The sequence below is a fragment of the Pyxicephalus adspersus genome, chromosome 4 (genome assembly GCF_032062135.1).
Source record: "Pyxicephalus adspersus chromosome 4, UCB_Pads_2.0, whole genome shotgun sequence".
Lineage (NCBI taxonomy): Eukaryota > Metazoa > Chordata > Amphibia > Anura > Pyxicephalidae > Pyxicephalus > Pyxicephalus adspersus.
Genome location: NC_092861.1, coordinates 26,307,740 through 26,323,456, shown reverse-complemented (window position 1 = coordinate 26,323,456; position 15,717 = coordinate 26,307,740). Strand labels below are relative to the sequence as shown.

Below are 15,717 nucleotides of genomic sequence, written 5' to 3'. Positions count from 1 at the left end.
TCTGATTCTTCCATACTCTCTTACATTTTCCCTCTAACCATCTTCCATCTTTAGTATCTTTCTTTCTCTTTTTGCCTGTAAAATAAAAATATGACAGGAGGGAGGGGGAGTTCTTCCTTAGCTCTGCCTTCACCTGTATGTATGAGATTACAATCACTTTTCAGTCTGTGGTTTTGAAAGGCGCAGTGTGCAGCTGTATTCCCATGGCACTGCATCCAGAGGTGAAAATTCATTCAGACAGAACAGAAAGGAAACAAGCAGAAAAACAGGGTCAGACTGAGGCATCCTGGAATTATCTGACTCTCTGCACTCATGATTTCTACAGGGATTCAGCAAGAGCTTGGCTGCAGCTCACATCTCTATTAGCAGCTGAAGAATTCTGCCTACCTGGCAGACAAACAGGGTTATCAACTTGCAAATGGCTTGTTTGTGTTAGGGAAGTCATATGTAGGCAAATTTCTCATCCTGGGCAATGATTGTGTCCTAGGGATTTGTGACATGCTGAAATATATACAGATTATTGACTGGGATGAGCTATCCAATGCTTCAGCCTGCATTTTTGCTGCAGTTGTATTAAAGCTTTCTTCCCGTGGGTCATTTTAGAGATAATTACCATAATCAATTAAAGACAAACAACTTAATACCCCTTAATTGCCCAAAGCAGTGGTGTACTTTATATATTGGCACCCAGAGCAAAGAATTTGTTTACAATCCATCTTTGCAACAGTAATATTAACAGTATTAACCAAGAAATTAATCTAATAATGAGAACAAAGAAACACAATAGTCAGTATTATATGTTGTATAGCATAGGCTACACTGATTTATAATGTAATGTCTTGTTATATGGGTGGTCAGTATAGCGCTCTCTTACATCGGTCGTCAGATATTTTCTTACGGTGGTCAATGATGAAATGCATTCTTGCAATGGTAGTCATTGGTGAAATGTAAACTTACATTGGTGATCGGTGATGAATTCCAGTTTACAGTGATGGTCAGTTGTGAAATACACTTTACAATGTTAGTGATGAAATTAACTTTCACATTGATGGCCAGTGGTGAAATACCTTCTAACAATGGTGGCCATCAGTAAAATACCTTTTTACACTGGTAGTCAGTGGGTAAATATCCGTTTACACTGGTAGCCAGTGAATAATACTTTTTGCATTAGTGGTCAATGTAAATCAGGTATGTCCAAAGTCAGGCCCAGGGACCAACTGCGGCCCGTGTTTAGATTTCCACCGGCTCGCAGCCTCTGCCATAAAATCAATAATATGTGTCTCAGCAGCCCTGTTGACCACAGTATAAAATACACATATACAAAAAAGCTATTTTATATTTCATTAGAGTTGATCAACTGCCTTGCAATTATCAGCCTGCTACTCAGTGGGCATAATCAGAAGGACTGGAGGAGTCCCCATGTGTGCACAGGGAATCCCCTACGTCATTATAGTGGGCATGTGATGTGCGGGACCTGCACAGACCACGCCCACTCTAATTCCAAGAAAGTGCTCTGCATGGAGCCTGCACTGACACCGTGCACAGGGAATCCCTCACGTCACCCTTGGTGAGCGTGTGCTGTGCGGGACCTACACAGACCACGCCCACACTAACCCTGGTTAGTGGTCGGCCCCCACACATTTTCATTTTACCAAGGCTGGCCCTCTTTGCAAAAAGTTTGGACACCCCTGATATAAATTGACTATACCATATGTGAAAGATTGTGAAATCTCAAATATTGGTGGTAAATTGGGAAGTTTTCTGTTTCTTTTTTTTTATTTATGGATATGAAAAGCAAGGTGTACAAAGGCACAATACAATGGTTAGGGAACGGAGGATGAGGGTCAAGGTAAACAAAATAAGTGGGTTACCTGACAAATATTATACAAATGCCTAAATGCTAATAAAGCACCCTAATGTACACAAAGGAAAAAAAATTCCAAAAGCAAGAAGTCGCTTTATTTTTTACGTTTATCCCCACTCACTCTGGAAAAGTTGCTTCAAGCTGCTTCTGGGTTGCACTGAGCTGTTTCATGTTGCTGATTCAAATAATATTTACCTGTATTGGAAAAAAGGTACATCAGCCTGTGTACACAAACCCTTGTTATCTGTATAGGGTGGGGTTGAAGTGGCATCTATAGCATGAAATTTGGTACAAATGTTTGGAAATAGCATCAATATAGAGGCAGCAATTGTATTTAAACCACAGTAAATGGATGAATTTCAATATGATTCACAGATGAATTTCAATATATTAATATGGGTTCTGACACTTTTGCTCTCTAAGAGGTCAGACAATCCTAAATTTGTTTGGAGCACATTGGTTCAGTTTCTCAGCTACACCCTACATTATAACGGCATGTTCTTCTGAGATTGCAGAAAGATTAGAAGGTATTTATCCTATACTTAACATTTATTACAGGGAGGGGTTACTGGTTAGAAAGAGTGACCTGCACTGTAAAATGTGTAAATGCCCATTGTGATCACAAGTAGAATCTGTAAATCTATGTAAGGTCAGGTTGAGTTCTCAACTAGATGAAAGTTCTTGGAGGCATTTGTTTCTGGCAGAGAATTATTGGTATTGCTATCACTTATGCATAAAAGATTTTATGGGTATTGGTTTGTGTCTATTTTTTACAGGATTATATTATTTTGAAGGAACTGTCCAACACATTTTTCTATTTTACCTTGATGCTGGCCCGTTGGAACACCAAAAGGTCAAACAAAGACTAACAAGTAAGATCTGTTTTCAAAGGCTGTGACGTGTGGATAGAACTTTGAGTTTACATGCTGGGAGCTCACTCCAAGATATAGAAAGTCGCTGTATGACTGAACCTGCCAACATCTAAAACGTCAGCATTCATGGCTTGACCCTCTAAAACAGATCTAAATTTCTTGAGACATACAATACTGTGCAAAAGTTTTAGACAGCTGTGAAAAAATGCTGAAATGAAAAAATGATTTTACAAATATACAATGTAATTGTTTATTCTTATCAATTTACAAAAGTGAGCTAACAGAAAGAAAATTTAAATCAGATTAATATTTGGTGTGACGACCCTTTGCCTTCAAACCAGCATTAATTCTTTGGATAAACTTGCACAATGGTATTCTATATAAAGATGATGTTTTTGCATTTTAAATTGATAGGGTTTGATTTTTTTTTGAGCAGTTAGGAGGGAAAAGAAGACTGTACCGGTAGACTGTAACATGACTACGCTGGTCTCCTTGAAGCAGTAACAGAAATAATGAGTACAAGCACTGGACAGGGAATGTCTGTCAAAAAAAGGAGGTGACAAATTAGGTTTGTCACCTAAAGAGCAGCCTCGGAAGAAATTTGAAGCTGTTGTGCAAAAGGCACTAGTTTACGTGATAAAAATTGTTTACCCATGGTGATTTTAAAAGCTAGTTTGTGGAAAAGTGGTGTCATTGGTCCTGGTTGTGTAAAAAGCATATCATAATTGGGACTTAAGGTTGTATGAGAGGTTTAATAAGAAGGACTGGGAAGAAGATAGAAATTGGAATGATTATAAAACTCATGCTGAGATATCCATATTATTACTTTTTTTTGGAAAACCCTTACTTTTGAAATATTTTGGAAGATCTTGTAGTGTTTTGTTGGGAATATATATATATATTTTTTTTGTTTTACCCTTTTACCATCAGTAAAAACAATGAGCATCAACAAACACAAATTCCTGACTTGCCAATAATGTTAATATCCTTGCAGTACTGGGCAAACCCCCAAGATTGAACTATTAGACAGAGGACACCTCAGGGGCAATTACTGTACACCCCACTTCCATTTTGCCAAACACCTAAAAGACAGCAATAATAGGGCAAAAGGATCTAAAGTGCAGAGTCAACAAAAAACTAAGATCTGCAAAATACATTTACCCTAGGAAATAGAACAGCCCCCTAGTAGCAGCTGATGGACTAGGTGGTAGCCTCCCTTTTGGAAATGGATGTCATGTCCTTACCTAATGCCCACTGTCACAGCAAATGAATAGCCGGGCCTGCTTATAAATGGGAAGCAGAAGAAAGATACCCGAAATCAATTAAATTTTTGATACTGCCCAATTATATTGCAGTGAAGTGCTCTTAAGAAAATTAACGGGCAACAAAGTCCATTAGGGTACTCATCAGGTGTTGATTATTATGAGACACATAATGATCTTTAAACCACTTTTTAGCCTTGATCGAGTTAGGAGGATTTGCTGTTTCCGGAATTTTGGATGGCCTGAAAAAGAATCACATGATAAAGAACTTTATATAATTTATAGGCAGCACGGTGGCTCAGGGGTTAGCACTCCTTTACAGTGCTAGGTCCTAGGTTCGAATCCCAGCCAGGACACTATCTGCATGTAGTTTGCAGGTTCTCCCCGTGTCTGTGTGGGTTTTCTCCGGTTACTCCGGTTTCCTCCCACATTGCAAAAACATGCAGTTAGGTTAATTGGCTTCCCCCTAAATTGACCTTAGTCTACAATAATGACATATGACTATGGTAGGGACATTAGATTGTGAAGCCCCTTTGAGGGACAGTTAGTGACATGACTATGGACTTTGTACAGTGCTGCGTAATATGATGGCGCTATATAAATACTGTATAATAATAATAATACTCAAGTCTCAATCAAATATGAATATGTATACAAAAACCTGGAAATAATGTCAAGAAACTGTAAGAAGAAGTATATCAAGGTCCTATGTAATTATCTGGAATACATGTATAGAAGACAAAGTGAGAAGGGAACTCAATCATTAGGACCAATCCAGTTTTTAAATCATAAATTCCTGCAAACTTTACTTATTTTAATGAGAAGCAGCTATCTACCAACAGCTGGTAGGCAGATTAACACACACCTGGTTTTTGCTTCTAAACGCTCCAATCAGTCCATCTCTTTGGGAAACCTATAATGTTTGACAATGTTTTGTTAGAAAGCCATCTTACAGCTTTAGGTATAACTCGCAAAGGGACTTTTAAAACAGCTTCATTACAAGCAGCTTTACAAATAGAAGCTCTAAATACCAAATTATCAGTACTGGCAGAGGTCATAGTTTGTAAAATTCAACCCCTAATGGTGTCTGGAGGTAATAAACAATTTGGTAATGTCTTCTCTGACTTCTTAGGATGGTTGTAAATATTTCTTTAGGAGTATTACTACACAAAGCAATAGGTCAGTGTCAGCCAACCAAAAAACCCATTTTCTAACGAGAGTATTATGAATTTTTACTCCTTATTAAGATGAACTCCCTGCACCTCTATACAACAAAATATCTCTGCCAGATTAATTTTCAGCAAACATAAAATTAATTGCTTTGACTTTTTTTTGTCTGGTTGACCACATAGCTAAGCTAGCTATATTTAGAGAGAGAGAGGAACAATTAAGTAGATTAAGGTGTTTAGGCTGTGCTTTGTCAATGATCTCCCAGAATTTAGCCATCTAGTCAAATGTGCAAACAATCATTCACTCGCATTTTCCTTTATGGCATACATTCTTTGTGAAGTGAATTTGCACCACATTGACTATGCTAAGTGAATTATTGTTTGCAGAGTAAACACCATAACCTCTTTTAGTAAAACAACTCTATTAAGAAGTAAAATCAGAAATATTCGTAATTATTCGGTTTATTGCTGATCCATAAGAATTCTATGGAGCCAAAATGGCTATGAAGACTTTGGAATTTGATCATTAAGAGTGTCAGGACATCCCATAAACCTTTAGAGTGGGGAAATTGGAATTCTTACAAGAAACCAACTCATAAACCAATTTAGGAGTTCAACAATCAAACTCTAATATCTTTCTTTTGATCTCTGTTGCTAAAGTCTATAAAACCACTGGCTCCTAAGAACAATTTGTAGCAGCAGAAAAAGCTAATTGAGCCACAATCCACATTTTGTTTGGATAAAAAGCCCCGGAAATCTGAAAAAAAGCCTTTTTGAAATTCCTAAAGGAAAGATCTTGCCCTATTTTTATCGGTTGATATCAGGGAAACTATAGTTTACTATGGCCAAACTGCCTATATCTTGTCAACATGACCTTTTAGAACCTATGAGACATTAGAGAAGAATGGGGAAAGGAATACATTTCTGAACGACTGCTCTTCCTTAGAAACTGCAAGAGTTTGCAAACAACTTTTCTCTATTATATATGGCAGGTCTGGAAGATTTTCTAGTCTGAATCTTTTTGGTTTGATACACCAATTCAGAGCATTTACATTCAGGAAGGGTTTAAGAAGCCATCTCGTTCCACCAATGGGAAAATATAATGTATGCTCTTAAAGTTTAGTTTTCCCTTCAGACAGAGCTTGGGGCAAGGTAGGATCTAGTGATCTTCCTTGGAATCTTTTGAAGCACTGAAATGGAAAGGAAATTTGTTGACAAAAAGAGATAAGCATTTTTTTTTTTACTCTTAGAACCCACCAGTTAACATATTGTTTCCCAAATGGAAGGCTGTCTAATAGGAATGTCAAGAATAGGTTATTACCTGCAAAACTTTTCTTGAAAGTTGGTTATCCTGGACTATGAAACTTTGTTGGGAACTTTCTTGAATGACCCTTGGAGTTGTATTATCATCTGAGTTCTGAAGACACATCCCTTTTAACGAGAGGATCTTTTTTGCTGCGAAGAAGGTTGAAAATGATTACCTAGAACAACATTAAACTTTGTTCGGATAAAGTCGGGACAAAATTAAAACAATGACACAAAATATGGGTATTCATGTGACTGTGGTACCAAGTCTGTCATGCCATGACGATGATGGCCAGCTGGTTCTTCTGACATTAGGAATGTAATTTAATGACTGAGCAATAATTAACACTTCTCTGATACAGCTTTGTGTAGAACTAACTTGATAGAAACCAACAGTATGGTCAGAAGCAATGTCGCTTTTTTGTTCTGCCTTAATAAGGAAACAATTTTACATTTCAGAGTTTCAGTTCATTTTCAGGAACAGAAAGCAAGACTGGGTCTGCTTTAAGCGCCATAAAGGCATGCATGTCTGGAATGTCCATATTTTTCTCAAAACTCAGTAAGCATTTTAGTTATTATTAGTACCCTCAGCTCAGTGGTTAGCACTCTGGCCTTTGCAGCGCTGAGTCCCAGGTTCAAATCTCAGCCAGCATATTATCCGCATGGAATTTGCAGGTTTTTCCCACAGCTGCGTGGGTCTGCTGTGGGTACTCCAGTTTCCTCCAACGACTGCAAGCAAAAACAAGCAGTTAGATTAATTGGCTTCCCCAATAATTGAACACTAGACTTTAGCTGTCCCTCAAATGGGCTCACAATAATGACATGACTATGAACTTTGTACAGCGGTGCAAAATATGACTGATTCTTTAGGCTGGATTCACCCCTATTCGTTACCATAATTCATTACACATGTGGCATCATTTATTTTCAACTGCACCCCACCAAGCACCAAGGGATGGCACAGAAGTTGCAGTGCACCACAATGCAGCCTATGTTGTAGCGCACATCCATTATTTTAGCACCTTCACAGCCTATCCTTTTAAATTGGATGCCTCGCCACAATGTAATGATGTAGACCAGTATATATCCAGCCCTAATATACACCACAGAGAGATGGTTGTATTGTATCTGTCACTCACCTTACAGGCTTCCCCATAGTTCATGCAGGGTGCTGTAGCGATATGGTGAATGGTGCCAGCATACAGTCGTAGGAACCTTAAATATTTCACCAGCACACCTTGGTATAATGATAATCCAGTCCCTTATTTAGAACCTCATAAAGATCCCTTTCTTAACATAGTGATATTGTGCCCTTGAGAAAGGGATCTTTCAAAGTTTGGAACTGCGACACCTGTAGCTTTTTCTACATAAAGAACACAAATATCCCTCTACCATAGTATGCTGGTGAATTATTATTTTACCTAAATTATGGTCAGCCTTAATATCTGACACGGTCTCATGGACTAAGCCTAATTTTAGACTTGAATGATGAATGATAAATCAATTTACTGCACAGCCACAACGACCAATGGAATGGGAGCAGTTGGGAATTATTGTGTGCACTTGGTTGGATTGCAACAGGGTTGCAGTAAAGTTCCTAGAAGTGGTATGTTGCTTCTGGCTGAATGGTTGGGAGATACAATAGCACCACTACAAACACAAAGGCGATATCATTATTCTTATTATCCTGTATTTATATAGCGCCAACATTACACAGCGCTTTACAAAGTCCATAGTCATATAACTAGCAGTCTCAAAGGGACTGACAATCTAATGACCCTACTATAGTCATTTACAGTCTAAGGTCAATTTGGGGGGAAGCCAATTAACCTAAGTGCAACCTAATGTGGAAGGAAACCGGAGCCCTTGAAGAAACCCGCGCAAACACGGGGAGAACCTGCAAACTCCATGCAGATAGTGTCCTGGCCGAGATTCGAACCTAGAACCTGGCATTGCAAAGGCCAGAGTGCTAACCACTGCAATACATGTAAAAGTATTGACTGTGCAGTTTGCAGCTCCTGGGCGCATAGCAGCTTTTTGCTATGAATCTTCATATATAGGAGCATCAGCTACCTGGCTCCAAAGTAAACCTTTATTATTCAAACACCGTATCAGCAAACAATTTCATCAATTCAACCAAACAACTCACGGTTCTGCATAAATCTTTAGTTTATTAAACCAACATGACAAGTGTTGTTTTCACAGTGATATAAATGGCTTAAAATGTACTGTGTGCAACATCAGAAACAGTGGCAAGAGGGACCTGGAAAAAAGACATACAGCCAGAAGCAAGAGGTTATGATTCAATAAAATACCTCCTAACACAGACATCGAAAAACCAGAAATTGTTTGTCGTAATGGTCCATTATACAGATTTAAATACCCAGTCATGCTCATTAAATCACTTCTGACTTATTACAATGAGCAAATTTCTCACACTGCTTAAAGAATACAACAGAAAACATCATTAAATAGAGCAACATATCATTGCTCTATTAAAACAAAGGCTCTTAAATTAGCACACAAGTTCATTTCGATTCTAGAGACTTTGTGGCAAAATGATAAAACACACAATTACAGTTTCTGGAGAAGATAAGTGCTTTTCTTGTAATTCCCCTTTACACCACTATGTGGGGCTGTGCACTTGATCAGGACTATTCTTCCTAGAGGTTAATAATGTCATAAAGTTTACCCTATGCTAGAAACAGTGATATGTTTAATATAAAGGGTGCATGCAGAATAAAACTCATTTTACCAGGCAGGACATTGTCATCGATTAATTCCCAGATGACTGGGTGCGATAATGTACTGAGACTGCAGGGCCCATCAGATCAAATTGTCATCACATACAGATAACGTTGGCTAATTTAGCTGATGTAATCGCAAGCTGGCACATTAAAGTAAATTAAAGTGATAATTGACCGCATGGATAAACTGGCCAGCCATGTTGGATGCAATCACTCTGGATAGCATCATTTCCAGTTATGGGCCAAACATGTCAAGCAATTAAGGTTAGATCATTGAATTATATACAGCATGTGTACAAAAGAAGCCGTCTAGCTCTGCAAATCCAAAAACAAGTTCCCTTTAAAAGGGACAACACCAGCAAAAACTGCACAGAGCAGAAGAGGTGAACGGAGTTATTAAAAGGAATTTGTTTATGAAGATGTAAGCAGCTAAAATTTTACAGATTGCTAATGTATAAAAAATGGCAGCCATACTTATTAGGTTCATAAAGAAGTTGTACTTTTTTATAAATAGACATTAGCTGCTTGGTTAATGACGATGCTGGTGATCAGTGTAGGAAAAATTGAATACCTATGGGCCCTGTATATCAAAAATATACAGCTTTCAGGGCCGGAGAGAAGGGGTATTGATTGCTCATTTCATCAATGACACTGGCACCATTGGTGGTCAATGCATAAAATGCCAATCTAAAATGACAATTTGTGCTCATGGGAAGATTTTTTGAGGCTGAACCCAATGGCCTCCAGTATCATGTCTATGGATAGCCTAGAGATCATCGTTCAGATGTAAAATATTACCAGAAGAGGCAGAAACTATAAATTTCCATAGGAGATAGAAGAGTGTTGGCATGGTACAACAACTACCCCAAAAAACTACTTTTTTGTGAACTGTACAACCACCCAAAATGTGCACTACACTAGAAATGAAGGCTGCAAATGCTGACCACCTTCTGAAATTCTTGCCTTTACTGGCATCAGTATTTTAAATTTCTGAAACTAATAAAGCTTGTACAAAGTAAAGTTGGATTTGCATATATTCATACTTGTTCCGGTTCAGTGACTCAAAGTATAAAAGTGATTGTATCAGATAGTCCAGCAAATGACCATTGTATCAGAAATCAGCAATGACAGCCTGAATATTCTCTTACTACAGGTTCCCTTGTATTAGCTTCTTCCAAGAGTACCTTTCATACTTCCAAAGGATTCAGGTGCTAAATACATTCTGGAATTTACCTGATATGTGGAATAAGGCCAAAATTAGATATCTTATTCAGAATGCCAAACTGGTGTTTATCCTATCAGGTCACTAGGAAGTAGTGAATTATATAGTGTTTATGACACTTTGTGCAGTATCCTTTTCTTTAAGGATATTTGGTGTTACCTCCACCTTATGACAGGTACCCTTTGAAGTGTATTGTATTGGTAGCCAAATATCTGTGTGAAAAACCTAATGTGTACTTTTTCCTTTGGAGTTGACCTTCCAGTAAAACAGAGGAAAATTTACATATATATATATATATATATATATATAATCATGCTTACCTTACTCCTCGTTAGTCCGTGGCACCTTACCAAGATGGCGTCCTTCCAGGAAAGATCTTTTGGAGATTCAGAACAGACAAAAACTTGCAAGTAGGTGCTCTTACAATAGATTTGAATGAATGAACACAATTTTGCCTGTTCTGGATTCTACGGGACATTGACGTCACTTCCAGCGATGTAAAGTTCTACTTTTTATTTCTTTTTAGGTTCATCTTACACCTACTAAATGTAGGTCCTTTGGGGAGGTGGAGAGGCTCACAGTGTAAGCAGATATTACATTTTAGTGAAAGGTTTGCTGTAAAATAACAGTATTACGTAGCCATACTCATGGCCTATATTTCCTCTCCACACTTTTGAAATTGCAAGCTAGATCAGCAATCTATTAAGTACACATGCTTCAACCTTAATCCTTTAGTCCATAACGGTCATGTTCAATATTTGCACAAATTGCAATTTAAGGTAATAAAGGACAATTCTGACAATGTGTGAAGGATGATAATAGCCTTCCCTCAGAACATTTCTCCATGTTAGTAAGATCTTCACGTCTTTCTACATTTTCTCTGATATTCACGGTTATTCATAAGCTGAGCATGAAGCAATAACCCATCAGATTTTACCTCTTACCAAAGGCAAATTTATCAGAGCCAAAGGCCTAACACTGATAATTTTGTGGTGACATGCTCACTTTACCTTGCGTTATCATAATGTATTAACATATGTTAATGCCACAATGTTAACACAAAACTTTTTCTAAACAGACAGCCCAATACATCAAAGCTAGTGAACTACAACAAACCTGTACTTTGGTACGCCATATTGGGCAGGCATGGACCGTCTGTGTGACATTTTGCAGGCACCCAAAAATGAGCAGGCTGCCTTAGCACAACACAAATTAACTTGTGAAGTACTGATCACCAAAAAGAATGCAATAACATTGCAACAAGGTGGTCTGATTGGACCTTTACGGTTAATGCATATCCTCATTTTCTGTTCCGCTTTACTGGACAATAATGCTTATTTGCCATTTCAAATGCTGACCCGAGCTTGGTTAAGGAAAGCAAATGATGTGTAAGGTAAGGAAGTAGACTTGTGCCACATGAATATAAGGCGGGCTTTGCACAGACTGAGCTGCCGGGTCTCAATATGCGGCAGATTTGACTATTTACACACTACAGTTTGCCCTTCCATAAATTCAACAACTTTAATAGTGTTTAACGAGTGTATTCCCAATGCCTGTCTCTTTGCCCGTGCCGGCCTGGGGCCTTTTGCACCCTGTGCTGGGTGACTCCGTACAACAATATGTCACTATTACTAAGATGACACCAATGTGTAGCTCTTCTGAGTCTAAAACCAAGCCCCTAACATGCACCTCTGTCAGTGAGTTGGTGAATCCAGTGTTTTGAACAAATAAAAAGTATTCTACATAACTCTTCAAATCTGAGAATAACAGGATCAAAGCAAAGCACATTTACAAGTAGCTTTACAAATGTTAATGTAAAATGCAGCAATATTGTTACAGTTGTATTTCCATTCCTTTCCACTTAATGAGTGAGAATGTTGGGCAAAGTATCTACCAACAGATAGAATTTAGCAGTAGGGACCAATCATAATGGTGTGTTGTGCTGGCCATACAACTAAAGATTGATGTAGAAGTCATAAGCTCACTTTGGCAAAACAATGGCGTTCTATAAATAGTTCTTGGTTTCATTGTGCCGTTTAAACCACGAGGCTCCAACGCTTTACTACTGCACAGGTAGAATATGGTTAAGTGCACACAGATTACTTTTACCCGAGACAAAGGATCAGGATCCTCTTGCATGAAAAACAAGCATTTGTACAGTGGTCTTCTGGTCGTTAGTCCATTAGTGGAACAATGGGCGACTGAATTGGGACAACAATGTACTTTTTCATATAGAGGAAAGTGCCATTTACTCGTTTTCTACTTTTCATTGAGCTGAACAGCACTGTGTGTACAATGCTTGTTCAAACGCCCATCTTGGAAATGATCATTTGTACAGGACTTAAAACGTCCCATGCAACTTACCCCAGATCCCCCCTTCAGCCCAAAATGGCTGAGAACATAAAACAATAATTTACATGCTGAATTACAAAAGTTTACACAATTTACAATATCTGAAATTCTTTTGCGGGGACTTTTAGATTACAATGTATCCTTGAATGGACATAAAAGACAGATTTGTAGGCGGCATAGAATGGCTTGTAGAGTCTGCAGTCAGGATTTAGGTTAGCATAGCTTAGCTTGCATCTTAACACTTTGCATAGATCAAACCTAAAGTGAAGAAACAAAAGGACTTTTCACATGACTTAACATATAACCTGCGCACTTTACCAATTTAATTGAGTCACATTAGTAAAAATCAAAATCAAGGCAATTTACAATATTCTAGAAAAATAAAATTCCCATGCTTGTACAGAATTGCAAAATATATTCTTCCCATGAACTTTACAAAAGTATGAGCATGATCTTCACTGGAAAGCACTGTTTTTAGCGGACATTTTTTTTAAGGGTTATAAAAGCGAGAATGTTTTTCAAGCTATTAAACATACCACTGTTGTTAGTTCTTTTTTTCCCTTGTGAATTGGAGAAGATAATCAACACACAATGCTTTAATGATTCCCTAGAGTGAATAAAACACATAGCATTGCTGACACTGTGTGGTCACTCTCTCACTACATTAAAAGGGACTTCCTAGGTTTTAGATAAGCTCTTCATTTTATTAATCTTTGTATATCTGGCTAGCTAAAGGCAGCCCGGCCAAAATCAGCAACCCCCTTATGGTGGCTAGCACTAAATGTTGCTCAAAAAATGAGCACGGAAGGCAACAATATACAAAAGCACATTAAGACACCATAAAGCTGAAGGTAATTTACAAAATACACGTTTTAGGAAACTAATGCATGTACCTAAATTTGACCAGTGTAGCAAAGAACAGACTATGAAAGGAAGAAGAAAAAGAGGGAAGAAATTGGTTAACTGGAAACACAACAACAGAAGGAGAGGTCAGTATATAGAAAATATACAGAGAAATAAGTTTATTTGTTTGGAGCTTCTCTAATAATGTCATAGGTTGGGGGATACAATCTAGTTGTAAAACCCAATCACAAACATGTGTATTTTTCTGTGGTTTGCCCAGAGATCGGCTTTAAATAAACATGAAAAAATGTGTAAAATAGAAGTGCTTATCTAAAAGAGGAATGCCCACTTTAAATGAATGTACATTGCCCTACATAAACATGAACAGTTACTGAAGCTTTGAGCTCTGTGCTACAAATATTAAATAAAAAGTGTTCTTATTTATAATGTTCAGTATTTCATACATAACAGAATAACAAATGTGAAACCAGTTTCTCCAGTAGTATAAAAGTCCGTGTCTGTCTACCATTTTTCTATAATATGGCTCATGTAGTCTTCTGTAGGCCAGCGCACTTGGTCATCGGCCTCTTCCTTGGCAAAGGCCTCGTTGGACCGTTGCATAAGTCTCTCTTCCCGGTTTTTCTTGCGTTGCTCCATTCTCTCCACTTGCCTCTTGAACTGATAGCGCTGCTGAAAGAGATCCTTTGCATAGTCATACAGCTGCATGTCCAAGTCATTAAGCTCCTCAATCCTTTGGATAGTGCCATTGTCCAAGTCCACCCCACCTGCCCGAGTGTTGTTATATTGCATGAAAGGCCTGATGAACTTCAGATTAAAAGTCCTCTCAAAGAGATACTGAGTCTTTCTCTGGAACTCCGTGAGGCCAAAAAATGCCATGTCCTTTAGGTTCTTTTTGGCGCTTTCTAGGAGGACTTGAGCCCGCTTGTTCTCTGGAATAAAGGACATATTATAGCATCCTACAAGGCTGAGGTCCGCCAACATCCTAACCTGGCGATTGTTGGCCAGGTTGTAAGGACAATCCATGAACTCTTGCAATGTGCACCCTGACCAGTCTGTGCCTTCATAACAGGATGGCAGCTCTTCCGGTGTTGGTGTCCTTCCATCGCACATGTGAAGGGAGGTCTTCCAAGTGGCTCCTCGTTGTACATGTCGCCACTCACTAAGGTACCGTGAGACGGGATCCCTCAACAATGTGATGTAGTAAAATTTCCTGAAAAATCAGAAAAAAAAAATAGAAAACATAAGACAGCTGTAACATGAATTATGTAGGATAAAGAGTCATCAGGACCATTTTCTTAACAATTTTCAATAAAGCAAAACAAAGAAATATACAAAAACATTAAAAAGACACAATGTGAAGAAGAATGTTCTAAAATTAATGACATCTAACTTTATGGACTGGTTGCTGTTATATACTGAAATGTGAAAGCAGCTCATTAATTTCTGCTTATTTCCTTTTTTGAATTGAGTTGAATTTATTATATGCTTAGATTGGATTTCTCACTTTTACAATAAGTTGCTTTATATCACAGTTCATTTTTAGATAATCAATTATTTTTTGAAATACTTCCGGTTGTGCTCCCATAACTATCAGGCTACATGTGCATGGATTTAAATTTTAATCCCAAGCATGGGGCTGCCACATACCAGCATGCCATGGTTCAGTAGGTAACCCATGCCGTAATTCTGACACCCAAAAAGATTTGTCTTGCTCATGCATTACCTCTACCTAAATGTAATAAAGGAAAAAAATGCAAAGCCATCTATTAGTTACTTCTTAGAAATGGAAAAGCAACTGATGTAGAATATTTCCATCTTTCCACTAAGTGAACACAGTATTGCAAGAGCACTTTAATCAATAATAACCTGCACTGTAATTAAGCTGAAGCTGCATTTTCATATTCTAAAACTATAAAGTTACTCCAAAAGAAGTTGGGCTTTAACAGACACAGAGGAAGGCGACAGGACCAATGTCAGCTTTGCCATTGCTTTTTACAATAGAACTTAACACTATATTGCTCACAAGACACACCAACCCAACAGTGTGACATGTATATGCA

At 38.0% G+C, this 15,717-nt stretch overlaps 1 protein-coding gene and 1 long non-coding RNA gene across 2 annotated transcripts in view; both read right to left on the bottom strand.

Moving 5' to 3' along the window:
• Positions 1–1,834: 1,834 nt before the first annotated feature.
• On the bottom strand, positions 1,835–7,025 carry LOC140329997 (uncharacterized). Its single transcript, XR_011920559.1, has 3 exons — positions 6,489–7,025; positions 4,864–4,911; positions 1,835–2,059 (listed from the first exon to the last, which is right to left on the bottom strand). It is a non-coding gene; the product is annotated as an uncharacterized lncRNA (long non-coding RNA).
• A 1,598-nt stretch (positions 7,026–8,623) lies between these two features.
• Positions 8,624–15,717, bottom strand: part of HS6ST1 (heparan sulfate 6-O-sulfotransferase 1) — an 83,047-nt gene continuing 75,953 nt past the window's right edge. Inside the window, exon 2 of the mRNA XM_072407600.1 lies at positions 8,624–14,867. Within this exon, the coding sequence (XP_072263701.1) occupies positions 14,159–14,867 (709 nt within the window). The 3' untranslated portion in view covers positions 8,624–14,158. The remainder of the gene's footprint in view (positions 14,868–15,717) is intronic.